This window comes from Camelina sativa, chromosome 17, assembly GCF_030686135.1.
Source record: "Camelina sativa cultivar CO46 ecotype springtype chromosome 17, ASM3068613v1".
NCBI classification, from domain to species: Eukaryota; Viridiplantae; Streptophyta; class Magnoliopsida; order Brassicales; family Brassicaceae; genus Camelina; species Camelina sativa.
The window spans coordinates 37,737,444-37,763,680 of NC_141896.1; the positions used below are offsets into that span (position 1 = coordinate 37,737,444).

A 26,237-nucleotide genomic window follows, 5' to 3' on the forward strand; every position below is an offset into this window, starting at 1 on the left:
TTTTCTTTTTTTTTTTTTTCTTTCCAACCAATTATTTTATTTTTCATATCAAATGAAAATCACAAATTTCCAGCGTTTCAGATATTGCAATCGAAAACGGAACATCTTACTTCAATTTTTAAAGAACGTTCTAAAATTTTCTTTGTATTATTTATATAAATAAAAGAAGAGGAATCAAAGCAATGAACAAGAAACAAATGGGATATGTAAGAGGAATGAAAAGGATATACATATGGAAGAACACAAATAATACCGTTTCGTAGAATTTAACCAGTAAATTTAACTAATTTCTATTTTAGAAAATATTTTTATTTATTTAACGCTTTCGAATATGTTAACATATATTTATGTATATGCAGTTTATTTTTTATTAGTTTAATTCTTATTTTAAAATAAATAATTAATAATATTTTCAGAAAAAATAATTTATATCCAACAACCTTAAGCATCAATTAAATTGAAATATAATGAATGTTTTTATAGAATTTCTGTATTTTATCTTTTAGCCCAAAAACTATTGAAAAATAAATAACGAAACTAAAAAAATAGAATATGTTGACAAATAAATAAATTGAAATATAATATATATATATATATAAATAAATCGAATAACAGCATTTTAAACATTTTAAACAACAAAGTTAATTCAATTATAAAAAAAATTCTGTACGCAAATGATATTGAAAAATATATCAAGTATCGATTATTATTCAGAACTCTGCAGGATTATATAGTTAATAAAAAATAACTGCTATCATTATCCTAGTTTGAATATTACCTATTACGGTCATAATGTTAGAATGTATCACCACCACACAAACACGCATGAGCACAAAAGAGGAAGAAGACATAAGCTCATTATTGTGTGTAAAAGGAGAAAGTGTCAAGTGTCAAGTGATTGAACATAAAAGAAAAAAGAAGAGAAAAAAATAAACGAGAATAGTTCTAAAAAGAAAAAATAATGTTTGCAGAAGAGTGGGTGAAAATTTGAGTCAGAACTTAGAAGAAATGAGACAGACAAAAATCTATTTTTTTGAGTAAACCAATGGAGAAAATATGAATCTTATGAACACTGACACAACTTGAGTTTATTATATTTTGTTTGTTGAGAGAAGCAATGAAATAAATTGAGTTTAACGTGCAATTCAAGCAATCTCTCAGTGATAATGTATTTAAACTATTCATATTCTACAGTCTTCTCCACGACTCCACGAACTATCCACAAACATTACAATATACACATATGTGCACACACACGCATATGGACTTGTGATCCCAATAAAAAAGTGTCCAATGGAGTTTGAAGTATATATATTTTTGGACCTTTTGAACTATGTTTTTCAGAATGTTATGTACTCAGTTTGGCGGGAGAGAAACGATAGGAGGCATGGGGAACCACACTCACTAGGGGAGAAGATGGTGAAGCTTATTGACAAAAATGTTCGTAACAGAGTCAACACAATGCAAGATAAGGATGACTCCCTCATACATGTTTGGTTGGCATCAAAATTCTACTGAGGATATGGTTTTTCTTTTTTAAAAAAGTCTACAAAGAAATGTAAATTTCAATTGATTAAACTGTTATAAAACGTTTTATTTTTTTTTGAATATAATTTAACATTAATTCAAAAAAAAATATCTTTGGACCTTTTGGTGTAAGTAAAATATCTATCAAACCCAAATTGAAAATACGTTTTTCCAACGTTGGAAGTGGTTAAATGACTCGAACTACTACTATAGTATATTTTATTTCTAAGACCATAACAAAATACAGAAATACTAAAATTGATTTATATAAAAAAGTTAATAGTAAGATATAGTATATCCAAAAGAAAAAGAGCTTTCAGAGTATCCGACACCCACGTGCAAGGGGAATGAATAAAGTCATAATAAATATTTTCTCTGTGAAGACTCTCACATTCATTCGCATCATTGTCACCTTTTTTTTTCTGTAAATTTTTTTCCGTTGAATTGCATTATTGTATATATAGTATTGAAATACTTCCCCCACACGTTATTATTATACTATGTTATGTTATAAAATAATGTAACAAACACATGCAGTTACGACAATGGGTAAGGATAAAGTATTGTAAAAACTTACAAACTTATTCAACAATCTATGAGCCTATTATTGATTTTAGGTCAGACTGTATAATAAGATTGACTTGTGAGTAAATGACTGATGGGTCGAAACCGGAACAAAAGCTTTTTTTTTTTTTTTTAATATGATTGCACTAACTTTAATAAGGCCTTTATTTCTTTAAGAAGAAGTGAGAGACAGCGAATAAAAGAAAAGCTGGTAACCTCATGGGATGTTTTGGCTTTGCTCAATTATTTCGATACTTTTGATATGATTTTGTTCCATTCCTTTTCATTAATCGGATGTGAAAGCTATCCGATTAGTTGTATAAAGGGATGAAAGAATTTGAAAAATGTTTTATACAATCTAAACATAAAAAATGTAAACAGTTCTTTGGCTATCAATATTTGGAGCAGCGTTTAATGCGGCACGTATCCCTGATCACTACGAAATTTTTTGCATACACAGTTACACACAAAGCTTGTTCCTATATAATAAATAGGCTATATTGATCTCAAATGTTAATAATTTTACTAAAAGTATTGCAGAATTTGGCTAGAGAAAGATGATGATGGGTGGCGAAAATTAATGGTAATTTTGAAGAAATATGAAAAGTTAGCTTAGAAACTATCTCCAACTCATTGCGTCATTTTTTTTCAGAATAGAGTGGATTGGGTTTTTTTTTTTCCAACATAACTCTAAAATATAAAGTACGGTAGAGAACTCTAAAATAGAGTATAACTAGGTATCCATCCGCACTATGTACGGGATAAATCGATTTAAATAAAATATTATAAGCAAAATTATTATTTGAGATTTAAGATTTATTTTGTGTCAAACAAAATATGTAAGTAAAGTTTTTTTTGTTTATTCAAATTTGCGTTAACTTTCGGTAAAATACGTTTTACCCGTGAAATATTTGAACTTGGAAAAGAATTTTAAGGTGGTGTAGAAATTTTTGATGTGTTTTTGTGTTTCTAAAAATCAAATTCACATATTTTATGTTTAACATTATCATCTACATCACTATACCATTAAATAGATAACAAAATATTTTTTAGACTAATCGATTTAATTTAAACTAATCACAAGTTTAAAAAATACAATGAAAAAAATGTATAAAAGTGGTAAATAAATGAATTTTTTATTGTTTGTGAAATATAATTTATTTCTACTAATTAAATATGTTACAAAATTGATAATTAAATACATTTCTGGATTTTAATTGTTGATTAAATTTTTCATTTTTTAAAACTTATATAAAAGAACATTATCTTATATATGTCAATGATATATTTATGTAAATAATAAAGAGGTGAGAGGAGAGGATTATAGAATTTTTTATAATAAATACAATGACCGAGAGTTGTAAATAAGTAGATGTTTTGAGGGTTATTTGATAAAAGTGTCATGAGCTCTGTAACGCTGACACATCAGCTTTTTTCTCAAGTGTGCTCTATTAATATATAGGAGATTTCAAAACTTTCTTATTTTGGGAATTGAAAAGAGAGTAAGATTTGAAGAGATTTGACTCCAAAACAGAATTTAGAGTTAGATATAGAATAATGTTGAAAATGCTTAAGTGACTAAATAATGACAAAAATGGCCGATCATGACAGATTTGTTACTAATAAAATAACTTAAACTAGATTAGGACCCATGCTAGAGCATATGTTGAAATTTATTTTATTTATATTGTATTTTTTATATAAAATATAATTTATGTGATTGTTTAAAAATGTTTTTTAGATAATATGTGGTTGTCTGTAACTGTACCCTTGCTCGTACACGGTTAAAATTTAGTGATTAAAATCAACCCATGCTCTGCACCTTGGTTATTGAAAATTTCTTAATAATTTTCCAATCCCCTTTTGTGAGAACTTTCTTAAATTTCATAACATCCTCCTTCTTCACCCATGCTTGGATTTTTTTACCTTGTAAAAAAAAGTATAATCGGAAATCACGCTTAATCCGGAGAAGAGTGATTAAGTTTTGAGATTTTTTACCTATATATGGTTAATTAAATATTCTTTGGAAATTTGATGATATTCTTTCTAATATACTTTTTAAGAGTACCTTAAATCGAGATTTAATTAATGGTTACAACTCATATAAACTATAACTTATCAAATATCAAATAATTAATTTTATAACTCATATTATATAGTCTACAAAAAAAGTTGTGTACTTCCGTTTTATTATATATGGGATTATGTAATACATTATTATGAATTTTTTTCTTGTTAAATAATTATGAACTAGGAGATATCCCGTGCTTTAAGCACGGCTCAACATTTTAAAAAAAAAAATCTAATATAATAATAAAATTTATTGTTATATATATATATTTTTAAGTTATTTTGTTTGAGATAATATTTTATTTTAATTTTTCTGTAAATCTATTAGTCTCTTTGAAAACTAATTATTTTAGAATATTATAGAATTTTATCTTTTGACGTATGTTACAGTTTTATATTGTTTGTTTGTTGTATTTGCATCATTATTTTGTAAAATATGAAGTAGTATTTTTAATATTATAATTGTGAACAAATAAAAATTATTAATTTATCATCTATATAAATTTAGTTTTACCAAGCCGCCAATGTGAAAATTAAAATACACATTTTTTTAGATTGAGTAATATATCTTCGTTTAAAAAAATTCAAATTACAACATATGCAAAAAAATTCGGCATTTTACTAATCATAAGTATTATATGAAAATTCCAAATAATTTGTAAATAAAAGAAAATAAAGATGATAGGGGAATCATAATTTGAAATCTTAACAAAATCTTTGAAATTTAGTTATTAAAAATAATTATATTGTGTACTTGGATATAAAAGCTTAGTTTTTGAAATTCTGATTGGTTTATATTTTAAAAATATGTATTTAGTAATTTTCATCCATAATTTATTAGAGGAAAAAAATATATTTTTTTTTATTTTTCTAGATTTTTTTTATTTAATTAATTAACTAAATTAATAAAATTTTTCTAATGGCAATTGAATGTAATTTTTTACACATTTTAAGATTAGTTTCATATTTGTACTTCCCAATTAATATAGTAGAACTAGATTAGGACCCGTGCTAGAGCACGGATTGAAATTTTTTTATTTATATTGTAATTTTTATATACAAAATAATTTATGTGATTTATTTTAAAAATTGTTGTGAATAAAACATTATGCAATAAAATAATCTACTAAAACTGATGGACCCGTGCTAGAGAACAAATTTTTGTAACTTTTACTTAAAGCACTATAAATGTGATTGTTTTATTTGTTTTAAAAGTTATTTTTTTTAGGAAACACTATGCCATTAAATCATATGTTGAATATGACTTGTGGAAATAACGTATATTTTGTATAGATTTTGATCCATGGTACACCGTAAATTAAGTTATTTGATAAAAAAATAATAATTTGTTTGTTAACTTTTTGTTACAGTATTAATTTAATCAACTTAATTAGATATGTCTATTAATTTAATATTCATATTATTAACAAAATAATGAAATGGTATTTTACCCGTGTAGCACCGAATTAACAAAAATTTAAATTTATATTAGTATCTACTCAAACACGTCGTGTCATATAACCCCGTCGTGTAATATTTTAACTCGCAGTACACCATGAATTGTAATGTACTAATGTGTATAAACATAATAAGCATCATTATAAGTATGATAAAATTAAAAGACATGAACCGAAAGATGATACCTTATCAAAAAGGTAACGATAGATTATTGATCGGTTTATTTTATAGTATAATCGGAAATCACTCTCAATCCGCGGAAGAGTGATTATTTTTTGAGATTTGTTTGTCTATATATGGTTAACTAAATATTTTTTGGAGATTTTATTTTATTCTTTCGAATAACTTGTTTTAGAAGATCTTAAATCAAGATTAAATCTTTGCAGGATATATTTTGGTGTAAAAGAGAATTAAGATTATTCTCCTAAAATCTTGCGAAAATGAAGAGTTACAGATTAAGACTTTCAACGTGATGTAACATATATCTAATACAAATTAATATCAATTTTTTTATAATCCATTTGTAACCTATTATTAAAATTATATAGTCTACAAATTTGAAGTTGTGTACTTCCGTTTTATTAAATAAGGGATATTAGTAAATAACTAAAACTTTATTAATAGAATATAAGAAAACAACGATTTAACTAAAAATGGACTAATAAAAAAGTATTTAATTAGCATTAACATGAAGAATGTTTTGAATCATCAAATTGAACAATTCATGTGTGAGCTACTTTGAATCATAAAAAGAACTCTCGTATAAATGGTTTGCCAACTAATGTAACAGTAGTGTGTCTAATTGACGATAACTTTTTCTTTGATGTAATTACTAAGCATAAAATTTTAGCAATTATTTTGTATATTTTTCGGGGAAAATAATATAAGCAAGTAAGCAACCACAATAAACAGAAAATTCGATCAAAATAGCAAAATATAAAATAAAATAAAATTCTAAATATAGAAGTCGACGTCATTAATGTTTAAAATCTCAGAACTCAATCTACAATCTATATAGTATTAAAGTATCTATTCTCTAATTATCATTTTTTTTTTGAATAGACTAATTAATTACAATCATTTTGCACTTACTGTTTTTTTCCTCTTGTCCCCTATAGGCGTTAGTTACTAGTATTAATTGTCCACTCGTTGCGGAGATGTAACACACATTCCTCGCTCTCTCTCTCTCAAATCACTTGCAAAGACATAGATCTTCCACTTTCTCCTTCTTCCTTCTTCTTCCTTTATACCTTTCTCTGTCTCTCCCCTATATAAACTCACTAGGTTGAGTGTGTGTTTAGCCCAAAGATTCAACAATGGAGAACCCTCCGAATGAAACAGAAGCAGCTAAGCAAATCCAACCCAATGGAGGGAAAAAAACAAAAGGTGGAATCATCACTATGCCTTTCATCATAGGTACAACAACATTTCCTTAAAATCTTTAACTCTACTTGTCTTTTCTGATTCCTCGTAAAAACCTTTAATTGAATTATTTGTTAATATAATTTATTATCATGGTGAAGCAAACGAGGCGTTCGAGAAAGTGGCGAGCTATGGATTATTACCAAACATGATTATGTACTTGATCAGAGATTACAGATTTGGGGTAGCAAAAGGAACAAATGTGCTCTATATGTGGTCTGCTGCATCAAGCTTCACACCTCTCTTGGGTGCTTTCCTCTCTGATTCCTATCTTGGTCGCTTCCTCACCATCTCCATTGCTTCTCTTTCCAGTTTCTTGGTAATAAATAATCTTCATCTCTCCTTCCTTCTCTCTAATCTCCCATTTTCCAAACCGGCTTAACTTAATCGGAACTTAAATTTCTGGTTTAGATTTCTACTACTTGTCATTAAGACTGATAAGAATCCGTAACTGATTTTGTAAAACTGACAACTCTTTTTAAAAATCTTTTTACCATATACTTTTTACGTTATATGATATTTTATTGTCGATATCAAAAATATATTTAATATTATCTAGTAAGTTTAAAATAATATATTTTTACAACATCTAGATAATGAATTAATTGAAGTATAGTGGTACGAGGTTTTTTCTTCCATATTTTTATAGCAAAATAAAATAAAATATATATGAATATTTGAACATAAAGTAATATTGGACCAGATTAATTTAGTTTCCAACAGATTCATCGTTGATGCACCATTGAATAGGTTGTTTTTTTATAGCATCGTGATATTATATAATATGTTAGTAATCTAGTATACACTAAACAGTAACAATAATAGTATGGTACAGTTTTAGTAATTTCAGGCGTTGCATGTGACTTGTGAGGGACTCGTTCCTAGGGAAAACATTTGCTCCAATTATTGTCTTCTTGTGTTTATGTTACACTAAAAGTCATTTTCGAATTTATTTCTTTGCGTGGCAGTTCCATGTGTTCTGAATTTTCTATTTTCATCTAAAACATTATTGATAATTTAAAATGTCCTTCGCAAGTTGTGTGTGTGACCACAAATCGAAACTACAATTTCTGATATGTGACAATATTCTACTTATAAAAAAGTGTGATTGGTTTGCTTCATAAATAAAGAAAACCAAAAAAAAACTTACTATGTTTCTTACTATGTTTTAATATCGGTTCACTTTGGTTCTGTTTTAAAAAAGTTGTTTAAATAAACGTAAACAAAACCAAAACACGACCCCAATTTTTTGCTCGAAATAAGTCTATTTAAACCGGATTGGACACAGTTCACACTGCATGACGACTTTGAATTATTTTCGTTATGGGGCCAAGCTTGATTGTTTTGTAGGCTATATAGCATTGAGCTGTGCGTGGTAGGCTTAAGCAAATTTTTAACCTTGTACTCTTTATAATTTGTCCGGTTCTAAGCAATTTTCATATGATTTTTTTTATTCACCCACTTGAAGATCAAATGTTTAAACTCTGATACATCGATTGATTTGACATGCTGGTACAATTATTCATCGCAATCAACTTCGTTATTATAATTTTGGTAGGGTTAATGACGTATGACTTTACATTCGACCTACCAACGTGTGCTCATCATGGCCACGATTTTGTTGCCGATATGAATATTGGATTTTTCTTCTTGGATTTTTTTCTTCTCATAATTATATAAACGTAGCGACATGTAATGTTTGATAGCTTAACGACATGTAATGTTTTGTTATTACATTCAGCTCAAACTAAACCGGGTTTTCTAGACCAAATTCAATTAATTGATGATCATTGTTGAATCATACCACAGGGAATGATGCTTTTATGGCTAACTGCAATGTTACCACAAGTGAAGCCATCGCCTTGCGATCCCACAGCAGCTGGGAGCAACTGTGGACCCGCGACCGCGTCTCATCTGGCTCTTTTGTATTCTGCATTTGCTCTTATATCGATCGGGTCAGGCGGGATTAGACCATGTTCCTTAGCCTTTGGAGCTGATCAATTAGACAACAAAGAGAACCCAAAGAACGAAAGAGTTCTCGAGAGTTTCTTTGGTTGGTACTACGCTTCCTCAGCTGTGGCTGTACTCATCGCGTTCACTGGTATTGTATACATTCAAGAGCATCTCGGATGGAAAATTGGGTTTGGAGTGCCTGCGGTCCTCATGTTGATCGCTGCTTTGCTATTTGTTCTCGCGTCTCCTCTCTATGTTACACGCGGTGTGAGCAAGAGTCTCTTCACAGGTTTAGCTCAAGTGGGTGTTGCAGCTTACAAGAAGAGGAAGCTAAGTCTACCAGATCATCATGACTCCGTTGACTGTTATTATCACACGAAAGATTCTGATCTAAAAGCTCCAAGTCACAAGTTGAGGTAAAACAACTATATGTATTTCTTATCCTGAGTTCTTGGTTACTTTACAAGTAATATATACCATACTCTCTTGATTAGGTTCTTAAATTAAACTAATATACTTTAAATATGATGTGCGATCTCTTCACTTAGGATAATCTCTTGATTAGGTTTGCAATCAAAGCTTGTTATACAAGACACACGATCAATGCACTCCACACACTTTACTTTGATACTCTCTTTATTAGGTTTTAAAAAAGCTTGTTGTACAAGAAAGATAACGCTCTCTGTTTACTTTGATATATACTACTCCTTTTAATAGGCTTTTGAACAAAACCTTGTGCTATTATAATTAGGAACATGATCTACTGTTTTACTTTGAGACTTCCTTGATTAATTAATGGAAACATGATTTCAATACATGAATAAGTTTGCAAATCATACATGGAAACATGATGTTGGGTTTTTTTTTCTTCTTGATTTTTGTTTGGTTAGGTTTTTGAATAAAGCTTGTTTGATAAGTAACCGTGATGAGGAAATTGGGTCAGATGGGTTTGCTTTGAATTCATGGAGGCTATGCACAACAGACAAAGTAGAGGAGCTTAAGGCATTGATCAAAGTCATACCATTATGGTCCACAGGTATAATGATGTCCATAAATACTAACCAAAGCACGTTTCAGTTGCTACAAGCGACTTCTATGGACAGACGTCTGAGTCGCCATGGTTCAAGCTTTCAAGTTCCAGCTGGATCATTCGGTATGTTCACAATCATAGCTCTCGCAACGTGGGTCGTTCTATATGATCGTGCTGTTATCCCGTTAGCTTCAAAGATCCGAGGCAGACCTTTTCGACTCAGCGTTAAGCTAAGAATGGGATTAGGGTTATTCATGTCATTCCTAGCTATGGCGGTTTCTGCAATGGTTGAAAGCTTCAGAAGGAATAAAGCTATAAGCCAAGGGTATGCAAACAATCCCAATGCTGTGGTAGACTTCTCAGCAATGTGGCTGGTGCCACAATATGTGCTACATGGATTAGCAGAGGCTCTTACCGCAATAGGACAGACTGAGTTTTTCTATACCGAGTTTCCTAAAAGCATGTCTAGCATCGCGGCTTCTCTCTTCGGTCTAGGAATGGGTGTGGCTAGTCTATTGGCAAGCGTGGTTCTCAATGCGGTCAATGAACTAACCTCAAGAAATGGTAAAGAGAGTTGGGTTTCAGACAACATTAACAAGGGTCATTACAACTATTACTATTGGGTACTCGCGATAATGAGCTTCATCAATGTGATCTACTACGTTATATGTAGCTGGTCGTATGGTCCTTTGGTTGACCAGGTGAGGAATGGTAGGGTTAATGGTGTGAGAGAGGAAGAAGAGTTGCTTGACATTGTTGGCAAAGGCTTCGAGAAGGAAGATCTAAGTGCAGTTAGTAAAGCCAATTAAACAATTATAGGTCATGCAAGCTTTTTACTTTGTCTATAAAGGGGGCAAGAAACTGTAGGGAAATTATATTTTATTGCATCTGGTGTGTGGTGTTATTAGTAAGTGTTGATTAAGGTCTATATAGATTTGTAATTAGATTGGATTCTGTGTTCGGGTTTATAATTAGGGGTTTTTGGTGAAAAGGTCAATGGTTTTTGGCTGTGTATACAAGCCAAGTCTTTGTTGTATGTTTTTTTTTTTTTTTTTTGTGTTATTGAAATTCATGAAGTCTTTTGTATATATTATATGTTGGTTTGTCTTCTTATATCCAAAATGATTATATTGTCGAAACTATATAGACCCAGACAACTAATTAATAAACTGCTAATGAACCCGTAATTTTAATAATTACTAATATAATTTTAAATTTTTGTACGCTAGACATAATTTAGATGCACTATCATATATGTGTGTATGTGTGAATATATAAAGGCTAGACTTGCTGAGTACGAGGCAAGTCTCTGAGGCCGAGGCCGGGTGGAGCCATCCATAAGCTTCCTCTGGCAAATGACTTCTCTGTTTCCTTCTCTTCTAATTTCAGTCATCACTGCTAGTCTGCTACCCACGTAATTAAGTTAATACATTTGTTATGTTATTTTTTTAATGATACCACACAAATTTAAAAAAAATATATCATTTAGTAAATAACTCCATGCATCATCGTAAAAACTAGGTAAAAGCTAACTAAAATCTTGGTCGTCGAATTCAAAGAACCAAGAGTTTAAACTAGTTCAGGACAATGCCACCGAGCGAGTTACACGGTGGCATAGCTGATAACATCCATCACATCTTCACCACAATTTCCTTGGTGTCTCAAAACCACGGAGTCGATCGAAGGCATCCACTGTGCACATAAGACTTAAAACATTCGCAAGATTTTCTGTTTCTTGTTGAATTGGGGTTTAAGACCAATAAAAAGGTATCTAAGAATTTGTATGGTATTGTCACTCTCAAGATTCAAAGAAAAGAAAATCTAGAAGTAGAAGGATATTCACATCGAACACTCTCGTAGATACCATAATGCTTTGCCACATATCTAGCATCATTAACAACGTAACATAAATATCCATCTAAACATCGATACAAATATCTAGCATCATTAACGACATAACATAAATATTAATCAAAACATCGATACTGAAATTTGATTTGAGGCTAGGAAACCATATGAGAAGACTAATCAATGTCCAAACACACATTATTTTACATACCACTTGCATGTATAGCATATGACATGGTTCATAGGTAAATATTTGATTTGATTGGAGCAATTAAATCTTGCTAACTTGATCGACACCATTGTGTTGGACATCTAAGTCAGTTGGTGTCATCAACAGCCTCATCCATAGTCTACCTGTGGCTATGAGTTCTTCATCGTATTCTCTTCGAATCTCAATTATTGCTGATTTTAGATCTTCCATCTTCCCTGCTAATCTTGCTTCTATCCTTACTTCTTCCTAGATTTTTCATCACATTAAATACGTTATATGACATGTGATTTGACTAACAACTAAAAGATACTAAAAACGGTGTTCGTGTTTCTCTCAAATTAGATATATGTCCAATAATCTATCGACACAAACCAAATATATTAAAACGATTTGATTTTTTTTCTATATATAAAAGAATAAAATTTGGTTCGTTGAAACCGAATTAATTATAAATATATTTTTTTTAAACTTAATCAAATATATTAGTAGAGTTCAGAGAGAAGTCGAACTTGAATTTTGGCCGTGGAGTAGAACGAATAGTTGAGATCAACTGAGACATGGGATCCTCCAACTGAGTACACTGCGGCGGCTCCCATCAACTCCATTAGCACACCAATCGCTGCAGTATGAAAATTCCCGTCTTCATTCTGAATATGATCATGTAAATAATACAATGTAGCACTCGTCAAAACTCAAACATCCTTATTATTTTTTGTCAGTAAAAATCCTATATTAGTTAGAATTATCAAACAAATCCAAATCATGTGAATCATAATCAAATGTACATGTCTTAAATAAAATATAAATATACCACGAAATAATGTAATCATTCACCCAAAAAAAAAGATGTAGTTAATCATTCACCAAAGCGTGATGCGTAACGGTCAAATTACACCGTATGATCCCTCTTCCAACATGAATGACTTGAAGGCCTTCGAGGATGAAACTGGGAAAGTGAGAATGGGTTTTATCTTTGGCCAGCTCTTCCAAATACGTCCTTACTTTGAGGATGGACGAATCTTCCATATCTTCTATTTTGAGATGAAGCTTTTACTACTTAGATTTTTTTTCTTCGAATTAGGTGTTTGTACGCCTATTTAGTCACGTCGACGAGTCAGGAACTAAAAATACCTAAAAACATGATCTGGTGTGTTAAGTTACACCATAACGTGTGTGTTCGTAGTAGTGATTCACGTCCATGAGATTTAACCTGAAACTGTACAATTGAATTACTAATATATGAACGGTGCAGATTTCGTAGTCGACTTCGTAGCGGTAAAAAATATAAAAACGTGACAGCAAGTTTCAGTATTTCCTCTTCTTCTATGAGTCACTGACTTTTTATAGCCAAACATATAGAGAAAATTTGTGGACATCATGAAACGCAAAGACACAAACTTTGGATACCAAACTTCATAAGATTTTGTCCACTAATTTGTTTCGTAAAAAAGTGGCCTAATAGCAAATAAGGGTGTGATGATTGATGAGTTAATAACATAATATTAACTTAGAGACACTAAATTATAGTTTTTTTTTTCTAGTTGTCGTTGTAGAATTAAATATTGTTTCATATTATTTATCGTTTTGTATTTATAATGCTATTTTTTAATAATTTTTTAGCTTACTAATTACTTATATCAAATAAAATTATATATTAACGAAGGATAAAACAAAAAATGTAATTGTTTTTTAATAAGTGTGAAATTACCTAAAACTACAAATTATACTAAATAAAAGTAGGAGCTATAAGCTTCTAAAGCTGTCCACCTAGGATTTTAAACATCCAATAGAGATTAACCACTTCATTATTTAACATATTTATAATTTACAAAACTTTCTATACTATTAACATCCAATAGGGATTAGCCACTTCACTATTTAATATTTTTATAATTTATAAAACTTTCTATATTATTAACATCCAATAGAGATTAGCCACTTCATTATTTAACATTTTTAATATTTTCAGAATTTTGTATATTCAGATTTTTTAAACGACCAATCGGGATCAGACATGTTAATATTTAACATTTTTGAAATTATTAAAAAAAATTTATATTAAAATATTAATAAGTAGCTGAGAACAATTATATATAAGACACTAGCTGAGAACAATTATATATAAGATAAACCCACGCGTAGCGTGGGTTCAAAACCTAGTAATATGAAATAGATAAAGTATATAAGTACTTTTCATTTGACACACATATATAGTATATCCTTCTCATGTTGGCAAAAAGCCCGTTAAGTGTTTTTCTATGGAATATTCTTTTAAAAGCTCGATTGCGTTATCTGCTAGAGCCGTTTATGATCACCCATCTTTATGGTGGAATCCACTTTGGTCCCAATAATTTTTTCAAACACTGTAAAACTTCATAAATTTGAAAATTCCTTTAATGAACTCATGGAGCTTTTATCTCTACTTTATTTTGCTTATCTTATTGCATGTTGTATGAACTCACTTCTTTTTGAGGTTTTCTTTTGAATGAAAACTCTTGTTTGTTAAAAAAAAAAAGTGAGTTTAAGCCAAAAATATTTGTTTCATTTTTAGTAATGTTATACCTTTTAATGCAAAATTAGTTATCATTATTTTGTTTGTACACATTTGTATTATTGTTTAAATGATGTTAAAATAATTTATTAAACTGTGTGCCATAATTTTAAATGTTTTTTGTTTTGAATTATCGTGGAATATATATATATATATATTTTGAAATATAAATTATTGAAAAAATCTTATTAGCAAATGTATTATGAACATAAATTATCTAGACAAGTATACAGTATACATCAATATAATGTTATTAACTATATTTTTGATTGACCAAGACATGTAACATGTTACTTAATAGTTAACACATAGGTTATCGATGTGTCACTACCTGAATTCAAATATGCATAATATAATGCATGTTATTAGCAATAAAAAATAATTTTTATTTTTATTTTGTATATTAAGAGTTCAATTTTTTTTTTTTTTTTTTTGAAGTACTCAGGAAAGGAAATCATAGTGGGGATGAACATTTGTAGTGTCAAATGCCTTTCTTTATGCATTATAGGTACTAAACGAGGCCTTGGACTCTTGGAGGATGTCAAAATTAAATGGCAAAATCTATCAACTCTTATAATATCCTATTATATTAATTGATTAGTACAAATATGAAACTAACCTTAAAAAATGTAAAAATTTACATTCAAATGCCATTAGAAATATTTAATAAATATTAATTACTTAATTTAATAAAGATAATAAATACTTTGACTAAATATATATAATATATCAGAATTTTCGAATAAATTTTTTTAAATAATTATTAAATTTTAAAAAAATAATTATTTTCTTTTACTAATTAATTGTTAATGAAAATTATTATTTATTTTTTAAAATATATAACCAATCCGAATTTTTAAAACTAAGATTTTATATTCAAATAAATAATCATCCGCGTACCAGTGATCTCCCATACGTTGAATCACTGTTAGTTGATCCTTCATTTGCTTGTCAATATATCCACCGATACCATTTTTTACTCTTTTGATCACAATTTCTAGTCTTTTTTTTTTTCGTTTGTTCATACGCAATTTACAGTCTGCTATATCCCCTTACATTGTCTACATGTAGTGTATACAGATATAAACATAATTCTATATAGTTGATTCGATTGGCATGTTTCATGGACTCTCTTAGTTTATAGTTTATTGCTTTTTTTTTTCTCAGAAGATACCTTTTCATTACCGTTGAATATTGCAATATATAGAGTTGACCTTGACCATTTTAGATTGGTAGAGATTGCATACAGGTTCACTTAGCCTTTTGTACATAGTCCAAACTCGTAACTTTAACAACAAATTGAGCTAGACCAACAAAAACAAAGAAAGAAAATTTTAGATATGCAGATGTAGTAATTTTTATACGATGTAATTATCGAATTCATTTCGCTAACACAAATCAAAGAAACTCTTTATTGCTATTCAGAAAACACAGATGTAATTACTTATATGATAGCTACCACAAAAAAATAGAAAAAGGCAGAAACATAATCAATCTCACACTTGCATTGCAAATTTTAATATAGTACAGTTGCATTGTACAACGGTCCGCAAACAATGTGTAACAAATATGGAGGTCAACGAATATCAAATGATTACTTAGACATATATTGATTGGTAGGAGCAAAGGTTGGTGCTTCACTCCCATATTGTCCTTCAGCAAGTATTCCATTCCGACCTAGCTACAATTATAACACTTCATTATATTTAAATAAAATTCTTTGACTATAGATATTTGATTTGAATCTGCGTTTTTTTAGTTAGTACCTAGAGAAGGATCAAGATTCCTAAAGCGGTATCCCATTTGCTGGGTCGTAACACAAAGTCTTTGACTCCGGTTTGCTGGTTGCGTGTACCGGTTTGCTGAAGCGGTATCCCGTTGTTGACACGACCCATTGGTTGATATGAAAAGTGTAGCAAGCTAGTTTTGACGTGAAGGGTTGATTTATAGGAGAATTTAAGAAGGAGAAGCTTTCTAATTTCCTGAGCCGTGACATTAATCAAATAATAATATTCAATGCAAACTTTCTTATTTTCCTTCCGGAAAATTGAGTTTTTCTTATCTACAGATATTATTGTTGGGGTGATTTCCTACATCAACATGATTATAAGATATCATACATCACTTACATGACTCTTCAAGTCTATAAGATAATCAAAGATTAGACAGCGTTTTAATAGTCTAGTTGTCTTGGATCCTAGACCACAAAATCACAAACAAAGGAAATTGGGTAGCAATATTTTAAAAACCTAAACTACTTGAAGAAATTGTATCAATTTATCAAATACATTTATTCAAAAGCACGTAAATGGAGAAGGCCATTAAGAGTCAAGACCAAAAGCTTATATTATTGAAGCTTACATAGAAATGAGATAAAAAGCTTGAGATTCTTTAGAGAATTTTGGGATTAAAATTGGTATGATCATTAGCTTTCGTGTATACACGACGGTATGGCGTGATATCTCAGTCTTGTTTTGGTGGTAGGGCTCTCAAGATGAAAAGAACCAAAGAAGCCGGTAATATCTCTACCAACTGTAATTAAACAACAAGGATTAGGTTTCAAACAGAAACATTCACTACAAGAAAACAGGCCATTTACGACTGCATTTGTAGTCGTTTCGTAGTCGCTATTTCATAAATTACGACTATTTTACGACTAATCACTGTTGTCGTAAAACGTTAGTCGGTAGGAAATTCAGTCGTAATTTAGTCGGTAAATAGCGACTACGTTACGACTAATCCACGTAGTCGTAAAAGTAGTCGTAAGGTAGTCGTAAACGTTTACGACTGTTTTGTGACTAAGTTACGATTAATTAAAATGTGAACAGTCGTTGTGTACAGATAGTCGTAAAGTAGTCAGTAAACATTTACGACTATTTGCTGACAGTTTAACGATTAATGCGATGTGAAGGAGATTAGTTTGAGAATAGTTGTGATATAGTCGTCAAATGTAGCGACTACTTGGCTACTACGAGACGACTATTTGACGACTGTGTTGCGACTATGTTAATCTAGATTTAATGACTATTTGAAGACTATAGGGATTAAAAACCAGAATCTTTTTTTTTTTGTTTTGCTTATAACTCAAATTTATAATCAAAGAAAGCCTTAAAATTTGCATTTTTAATTACCAAAAGTTAACCATAATTGTAATTAGTACACCACATAAGCCATTATAAAAAGAGAGAACCATATTTTTGTCACAACCAAAAGAGAGAACCTAACACTATGATTCTCTTAAGTGATAAGGAAGAACACATCATCCCAAATTGTCAAGTTCATTAGAGTAAGAAATAGAGAGAGATAAGTAGCCTAAGAATTAACCTAAGGAGGAGATGCACTTTATGTAGGAGGGTCGATGGGTGCATCACTTGATTCAGACTCATGGAACTCGAGAAAGGCCGGATCAAGTTTCTGCATGAACTTTTCCAAGCGATCTATCTTCTTCTGTTGCTCAGCCACAACTTTGGAATGTTCTGCTTCACGAGCAGCAAACTCAGCATCACGTTTTGTCGCATAAGCAACTTGTTCTTCAATGATCCTTTGAGCTTCCTTCATTTGCTCTTGCAATGCTACAAACGATGATGACTGTCCTTGTTGATGATAGCTGCTGCCATTGAGAAGACCCTGAAGATGATCCTTGAGGCTACCGAGCCCAAAAATATTACCTCGTGAATCCTTCTCGGTGGACTGAGAAAAAAAAAAGGTGAAACTGTAAATAGAGAATATGAAAGTTAAAGATTCTTTAAATATAGATTGTGAGAAATGTAACTTTACCTGAAGAAAGATGGCAGTATAATCTTCTGCTGTGAGCTCATGAACTTGTGAAGGATCTGACTCAATCTCAGATAGCTTAGCTTGTAAGTTTTTCTCATAAGTTGTAAAGATCTTCTCAGCCTTGCGATCCACATATGTACCATCTGGCTTTGTATGAGTTTCTTTGAAAACCTCACCGAGACTCACTGGTCTCCCAAGTTTTTCTTCCTGGAATGTTACAAAAACAAAGAAAAGGGTTAAGATATAAGTTTAAGTTGCAAAGGTGTAAGAAAAAAAAACAAAGTTACTCACCAAGCCTTGTTTGACTTGTTGATAAGATGTTGGCCCAGATAAGTGCATGTGAGGACCGAGACCATTACGGTCTGACATGCGAGCTTTGGAATAGATTCGACTCCTTTCTTGTGCTTCTTCAGTCTCCCACTGAGCAACCATTACTTTCCACAGGTCACCCTCGATCCATTTAGGTTGCACTCGACTAGTCCTAACGTCGCTAACCATGTTTTTCATCCGTCGTTGGCATATGTCATAGAAATACTGTTGCACTGTTCCTGTTATTAAAGGATCCCAAGTGTGTGTTTTCTATGAAAAAAGGAAAATAAAATTACATTAGTGAACAACAACTTAATCAAAACCTATCTATGAATGAAACTCAGAACATAAAACTATACCGCAAACTCAAGGAAGTATCTTTCTCGTCTATCCGGAGGCACACATGACCAATTGTAGAATGGACCATCAAATTTGTTTGTAAAAACTCTAGTAATCTTCCGAACCAGTGCTGATTTTGCATCACGAGTAAACCTCAAATAACAAAAGAATCAAGTCAGTTCTTTGACAGACATAACAAAAGAATCAAGTCACATAACAGTTAGTTAAAATCGTTTACTACACACTGAAACAGACATTAAACACATTCACTCGTTTACTACAATCTGAAGCCAACCAATAACAGACATGAAATACTGAAACACGGTTGTAAGTCTAACTAATTTACAAACTAGAACACAGTTGTTTCAGAATTTGTTTCACAACTAACTAGAACACGGATAGTTAAACCAATCAGACAACAAAAATCAACCAACCAATAACAGACATGAATCCCTAAGAGTACTTACTACAACAAGACAACAAAAATCAACCAACTAACTAGAACACGGTTGTAAAATTATGAAAACGTAGACATACCAAGTCGTGTTAGGCTTCGGTTCCGGAGAGAGGACGGTGGTGAACGTATGACGGTCCGACACCATAAGTATCGCGTTTAGAGCCCTCAACGTGTCCTCCTGGAGTTCCGGCAAGACTGGATCTGACTCTGCGAAGTTGTGACCTTGAGAAGAAGGATGACTTTGAGCGTGAGAGGCTGCATTTGGAGATCTCGCAGAATCTTCCAACGGATTCGATTGAACCGGTGGATTGTTCATCACTTCGGTTGATGACCGAGATGGATGCTCTACACCAACTCGATTCACGGAGCTTTGAAAAAGGATCTGCGGTGGTGGATAGTTTCTGACTTGCGGTGCCGCGGATGTCGATATCTGGGGAGAAACGCGGACTTGTTCTTGAGGCGTCGGAGGCGTAGGATTTTCAGCCGCCGGGGTGAAGTTGTATTGACTCGGTAGAGGATTGAGTCTTCTCACCTTAGACGATGGATTAGAGCCACCGGGTCTGAGAGAAGCGTTGGGGGCAACATTTCTCTTGCGTCCAGGCTTCTTGACTAGAGGCATCTTCGTCGTTAGAGAGAAAACGGCGATTTACGGGGAAGAACGGCAAAGATTAGGGTTTCGATGTAGAGAGAAAACGACGACGAACACAAAGAAGAAGAAATGTTAGAATGATTAGAGATTAGGTTAACGATTAGGGTTAGGTCGTGTGTGATGGGCCGTTAATGGACTTCGTGTTTAATTAACCCAATAAGCTTCAAATTAGTCGCCTATCAGTCTCTAAGTGGTTGGTATTTGTAAAGACTAATTTTTTTATAAGGCTGGGCTTGTTTAAGAAGTCTATAATCAGGTCCATTAACGGATTGAGGTAATTAAACCCAAGTATTTTGAACTTAGTCACTTAATAGTCGCTAATCAGTGGCTTAATTTAATCCTTTTAAATCCATATAATTTAATTTATATATTTTTAAACATAACATTTAATATATTTGGCTTAATTTATATATTTGGCTTAATTTATATATTTTTAAACATAACATTTAATATATTTGGCTTAATTTATATATTTGGCTTAGTTTATATATTTTTAAACATAACATTTAATATATATTATGTATTATTTAGAACACAATTCAAGATATATTACATATTATTTATTTCACAAATTTGACATAGACATAATTAGGAGGATTCTTCATCATCTGGTTCTTCATCATCCGAAGATGATAAATTACACAAGAATTCATCTTCAGGTTCCACATCCTCAACGCCGTAATCTAGATTTATTGGGTTTACTTCCTCTTCCAAATTGTCAAGTACAATATCTTCAATTGTAGTCATCAATACAGCATCATCATTTTCGGTTTGCAAAAGAGTTGTCTCTGAACTGTTGACATATTCTCCAGAAATGTTTCCCCTCGGATTCACCTTTAGAACATTGAACCATATTTGCTTCGGTTTTTTAACGTATGGATACGGAATATAACACACTTGTTCTGCTTGAGAGGCTGCATTTGCAAATTATGAAAGTTACATTAGCATATCAACAATAATGTTTTATTTATAGATAAATAAATACACATATATATATATATATATATATATATATACTTACCTAGAATAAATGGTTCGTATTTATTGTACTTTCTTGTTGAAAGTACGTCTACGACACCACCATTGCTGATCCGAGTGCCTCTACCGATAACAGGGTCATACCACTTCCACTTAAAAAGAGTGATTCTCAAATTAACCATCCCCTCATATTGAAGCTCTATGATATCAGTTATGGTTCCGTAGAAATCCGCTGCATCAGATTCATCCGTGTAATTTTCACCCTTAGCACATACCCCATAGTTACATGTGTTACGTCCAGCGCCGTGATTCTCTGTATGAAACAAATAGCCTCTTGTAAAACACATTGGCCATGTTTTGACCTTGTTCAAAGGTCCATGCACTATCTCTTGAACCCAAGTAGGAAATGGATTTGTGGCGTTCCAGTAAGTAACCTGCATATATATGTATAAGTTACTTTCAATAATTTTAATAAGTATTTATATATAGAATATTAATGTCACACACATATTCTTTAACCCATAAATGATATTCGTCTGCTCTTTTGGCGGAGAGTTCCTTCTCGGGAAGTCCTGGATATTTTGCTGAAAGAAAATCCTCGAACATACTATGTATACAAGACAAACAAAAATATATGAGAGATCATAGCAAATTATATATAATTTGAGTGATCCCTACTTAATTATATATATACCTCTCAATTGGCTTGAAATAGTCACAATTTCTTAAAACATATGCGTGGGCGCATTGATAGTCTCGGCTTGAGAGCCATGTTTCATGCATTTCCCCACTTGGACGGCCAACATGAGTAAATATAGAAGGCACTCCAGGCACATGATATACAGGGTTTTCACCTTCATCAAATCTTGTTAACCTGACCAAATGATTGAAAATTAAATATATATTCACACAATAAATTCAAATCTTGATCATTTACCTTGATTTTGTTTGTATGTTCTCGGCAAAATAGTGCTCTGAGAAGTATGCAATCTCGTCATTGATATATGATTCAACAATTGATCCTGCTGCATACCTTTTGTTCTTTGCTTTTCCTTTCAATTTTTTAAAAAATCTTTCAAAAGGATACATCCACCTATATTGGACAGGACCTCCTAATTCAGCTTCGTAAGGGAGATGTATAGGCAAGTGCTCCATCACATCAAAAAAGGATGGTGGAAAGATCTTTTCCAAGTTGCATAGGATGAGAACTATATTCTGTTTTAGAATTTGAAGGCGACTTGTATGCAAAGTCCTAGAACATAAGTCCCGAAAAAATGCTCCAACCCCTACAAGATATATTCAAACTTCAATATCACATTTAGAATTATATAAGTACTTAATAAACAAATAAAATTTTGATTTATTAATTAACGAGTACCTGATAAAGCAAGGTGGACATTCTTGTGAAGCAGTTCTGCAAAAATAAATGGAAGTAACCGTTCCATAAAAACATGGCAATCATGGCTCTTCATGCCTGAAAACTTTCCATTTTCCATATCAACACAACTAGCTAAGTCTGACGAATAACCATCTGGGAATTTAATTGAGTGTTTCACACATTCCAATAAGCTTGTTCTGGCTTCGTCTGTCAATGCATATGCCGGGAAAGGTGCTTTACCCCTACTATCAAGATGTAAGTGTGGCCGAGAACATAACTTCACTAAATCCAATCTTGACATGATGGTATCTTTTGATTTACCCTTCACACGCATAAGAGTATACATGATGTTGTCCAAAAAATTCTTCTCTGTATGCATCACGTCAATATTATGTCGTAGATTGAGGTCCCTCCAGTATGGCAGCTGCCACAATATGCTTTCTTTGTGCCAGTTGTGTTGCTTCCCATATCCCGGCATCTTCTTTTCATGACCATTTCCACCGACGTCCTTCGTTTTTGGTGGATTCACACCACTCAATCGCTCAGAGTAAATTTGCTCACCGGTCAAAGACTCAGGTGGATACTCTCTCATAGCGTCTTTACCTTTTAAGAAGTCTTTTTTATTCCGCCTAAGAGGATGACCATGGGGAAGAAATCTCCGGTGACAATCAAACCAACATGTCTTCCTTCCATTAGGTAGATAAAAAGACTTTGTATCGTCCATGCAAACTGGACAAGACAACTTACCATGTGTTGTCCATCCAGATAACATGCCATATGCCGGGAAATCGCTGATCGTCCACATCAGCGCTGCTTTTAGATTAAAATTTTGACTCAAGGACACATCGTACGCATCAACTCCAGTAGACCACAACTCTTTTAACTCCTCAATAAGAGGTTGGAGAAATATATCAAGACTAGCTCGCGGATGATTTGGCCCAGAATTCAAGATTGTAAGAAACAAATACTCGGTATTCATGCACATACCAGGGGGTAGATTATATGGCGTCAAGATCACAGGCCATAGAGAATGATTTCGAGACATCCCAAATGGATTGAACCCATCGTTACATAATCCAAGATACACGTTACGGGGTTCTTCGGCAAAACGGGGATGTTGTTCTTGAAAATACCTCCACTCCGCTGCATCAGAAGGATGATTCATTTCTCCCTCCTTTGTTTGGTGCTCGGCATGCCATCTCATTGCTGCTGCAGTCTTGTGGCTTTGATACATTCTCTTCAATCTATCAGCAATAGGAAGATACCACATACGACTATATGGTACTTTGGTTCTACGTCGGCCCTCCCGAGGCTTCCATCTTTGTGCACCACAAAACAGACATTTATCTTCCTTTTCGTCATCTTTCCAATATATCATACAATTGTTAATACAAACATCAATTGTATGATATGGGAGGCCTAAATTGCGCATCAATTTTTCGGTCTCATAATGTGAACCAGTAGCTTGGTTTCCTTCTGGTAAATAATCAGTCAATATTTCACAAACCGAATCCACTAACTTTTCACTCATATTATAATCTGCCTTATTTTGCATGACTCTAGCAGCTAGGGATAATTGTGAGTGACCTTCATGGCAACCATCATATAATGGATTTTTTGCACCTTCTAACAAGTCGTAGAATTTCTTGGAATGGTTAAGTACCGGTTCCTCGACATTCTGATAACTACCATCTTGATGATAATTATCTTGATGATAATTATCTTGATGATAATTATCATCTAAACTTATGTTATAACGAAATGCATCATTCACCATATCCACATATCTATCTCCTACCACATTACCCACTTCTTCATTCCCACTTACAAACGTCGGATCTACATAACTCGTTCCTATGCCCATATTAATTTCTTCCCCATGTTTATACCAAACATAATAATCTGGCATAAACCCATAGCAAAAAATATGATTCCAAATTGTACCCCCTGGAAGACGCCTACCGTTTTTGCACTTATCACAAGGGCAGTGAAACTTACCACCATTATTTTGTGCTAAACGCTGACTATTTGCAAAAGCCATGAACTCCTCTACCCCGGTGCTGAACTCTTCCGTGAAATTTCCCGTCACTTCATCAAGCCTCTTATACATCCACTCCCGAAAATGACTATAATTAGAACTTCCCGCCATTATTAAAGATCTCTCACTCTTGTTTTTTTTTTTCTCTTTTGATTTTTTTTCTCACTCTTGTTTTTTTTTTCTCACTCTATTTTTTTTCTCACTCTCAAAATTTTTTTTGTTACTCTCGATTTCTTTCTTGCTAATGCTCTTGCTTGTGGTGTGAATGAAATAAGAAAGGAAGGTGTAACACCCGCAAACCAAATTTTGGTATTTTGGTAAGGGTGTCGATCGACACCTCCTAGTGAGGCATCGATCGACACCAATTGTGGTCGGTTTGGTCGGTTCAATTTTAATTGTCCGGTTTGCGTGGTTGGTTTAGGGAATCCCTAAATCGAGTTTTAAAGGAAGAAAACGACCTAGGGTCGTGTGGTTTTGGTCTTATTCGCCGTTTTTGAGAGAAAACACAAAGAGAGAGTGTTCTTGAGCTTTTGGGAAGAGATTGAGAGATTCCTTGCTGTTCTTGGGAGATCCAAGGCTGGGAAGGTGCTAGAAGCTTGCTAGGAGTGAGGGAATTCGTTCTTGTTGGTCAGAACCTTCCTGCAAAGAGGTGAGTGCATGACCATGGCTTATCTAAGCTAAGATCTCTAGATTCTATGTGATTTGGTGCTTATGTGGTTGTTTCTTTGAGTTCTCTATGATATTTCGTTGCTGTCTGGGCTGGGTTTGGCTTCTGGGAGTGCAAGGAGCGGATTGGAGAAGATTGGAGGCGAGATTCGGAGTTTCTGATCGAGGGAAATCGCTGCTCGGCATCGGTGTCGGTCGACACCAGTTGGGGTGTCGGTCGACACCAACGCGAGGACGGCTCGGGACTTTGGCGAGTGTCGATCGATGCCATGTGGAGGTGTCGGTCGACACAAACTAGGGTTTTCGGGAGTGTCGGGCAGGGTGTCGGTCGACACCAGATTGTCAGTGTTGATCGACACCATCTGGTGTCGGTCGACACCATCTGGTGTCGGTCGACACCCCTTGTTTCAGTTACGATGGATGTTGCATGCTATGTATATTGCCTGGTTTGTTTTATTGATTGTTGTTTGTGGCATGTAGAGATCTTATTGCTTGTGTGTATAGCCCAGTAGATGGGAGGATTGCCTCACTGAGTGTTTATCAAATACTCATGCATCTCAATTTGTGTTTGTGGTGCAGGTAAAGGCAAATTGTGTAGCGTGGAATCATGGCGATGAGGAGGAGGATGATCTAGGGTCTCGTTTGTGTGGTGTTGGTTATATTATTTATGTTGGAACCTTGGTTAGAGTTGTGATAGGTTGCTGGATAGATTGGATAGGAATGTTATTGTATTGATGATGTATCGTTTCTGTATTATTGGTATGTTTCCGCTGTGCATATTGGTTGTTATTGGTTTAATGAGGAAATGGTGGTGTGGGTGGTTCAATTAAGTAGTATGGGATGCTTAATTATATGTTGTACTTATTATTAAAAAGAAAAAAAAAAAGGGTCGGTCGTTTCAGTTTGGTATCAGAGCCTTTACGGTTCTAGGATGGTTAAGTGGATGGTTAGAGCGGTTAGGAATTTAATTGGGTGAATTATTTTCTTTTTGCTTGATGCATGATGTTGTGTG

The 26,237-nt window shown here is 32.7% G+C and overlaps 5 protein-coding genes across 6 annotated transcripts; 1 reads left to right on the forward strand and 4 right to left on the reverse strand.

Moving 5' to 3' along the window:
- Positions 1 to 6,588: 6,588 nt before the first annotated feature.
- LOC104758534 (protein NRT1/ PTR FAMILY 1.2) lies at positions 6,589 to 11,163 on the forward strand. Its single transcript, XM_010481417.3, has 4 exons — positions 6,589 to 7,035; positions 7,143 to 7,360; positions 8,851 to 9,410; positions 9,885 to 11,163. The coding sequence occupies exons 1-4, from the start codon at positions 6,936 to 6,938 to the stop codon at positions 10,831 to 10,833; spliced, it is 1,827 nt and encodes a 608-aa protein (XP_010479719.2). The 5' UTR covers positions 6,589 to 6,935; the 3' UTR covers positions 10,834 to 11,163.
- Positions 11,164 to 11,865: 702 nt separating this feature from the next.
- On the reverse strand, positions 11,866 to 13,393 carry LOC104758535 (uncharacterized). Its single transcript, XM_010481420.2, has 3 exons — positions 12,948 to 13,393; positions 12,593 to 12,730; positions 11,866 to 12,329 (listed from the first exon to the last, which is right to left on the reverse strand). The coding sequence occupies exons 1-3, from the start codon at positions 13,107 to 13,109 to the stop codon at positions 12,144 to 12,146; spliced, it is 486 nt and encodes a 161-aa protein (XP_010479722.1). The 5' UTR covers positions 13,110 to 13,393; the 3' UTR covers positions 11,866 to 12,143.
- A 4,435-nt stretch (positions 13,394 to 17,828) lies between these two features.
- On the reverse strand, positions 17,829 to 20,222 carry LOC147924835 (uncharacterized). The gene is made up of 5 exons (XM_087494383.1): positions 19,597 to 20,222; positions 19,080 to 19,212; positions 18,703 to 18,990; positions 18,412 to 18,618; positions 17,829 to 18,324 (listed from the first exon to the last, which is right to left on the reverse strand). The coding sequence occupies exons 1-5, from the start codon at positions 20,133 to 20,135 to the stop codon at positions 17,977 to 17,979; spliced, it is 1,515 nt and encodes a 504-aa protein (XP_087350509.1). The 5' UTR covers positions 20,136 to 20,222; the 3' UTR covers positions 17,829 to 17,976.
- A 431-nt stretch (positions 20,223 to 20,653) lies between these two features.
- On the reverse strand, positions 20,654 to 24,638 carry LOC104758093 (uncharacterized). Of its 2 annotated transcripts, none has more exons than XM_087494428.1 (4): positions 24,520 to 24,638; positions 21,651 to 21,750; positions 21,187 to 21,577; positions 20,654 to 21,079 (listed from the first exon to the last, which is right to left on the reverse strand). In XM_087494428.1, exons 2-4 carry the CDS (start codon positions 21,747 to 21,749, stop codon positions 20,754 to 20,756), a joined length of 816 nt encoding a protein of 271 aa, XP_087350554.1. In that variant the 5' UTR covers position 21,750; positions 24,520 to 24,638; the 3' UTR covers positions 20,654 to 20,753. The 2 variants fall into 2 exon arrangements, with proteins under 2 accessions (XP_087350554.1, XP_087350553.1); XM_087494427.1 differs by lacking the exon at positions 24,520 to 24,638 and adding an exon at positions 21,838 to 21,972.
- LOC147924836 (uncharacterized) lies at positions 22,047 to 25,103 on the reverse strand. Its single transcript, XM_087494426.1, has 2 exons — positions 22,522 to 25,103; positions 22,047 to 22,429 (listed from the first exon to the last, which is right to left on the reverse strand). The coding sequence occupies exons 1-2, from the start codon at positions 24,668 to 24,670 to the stop codon at positions 22,077 to 22,079; spliced, it is 2,502 nt and encodes an 833-aa protein (XP_087350552.1). The 5' UTR covers positions 24,671 to 25,103; the 3' UTR covers positions 22,047 to 22,076.
- Positions 25,104 to 26,237: the final 1,134 nt, after the last annotated feature.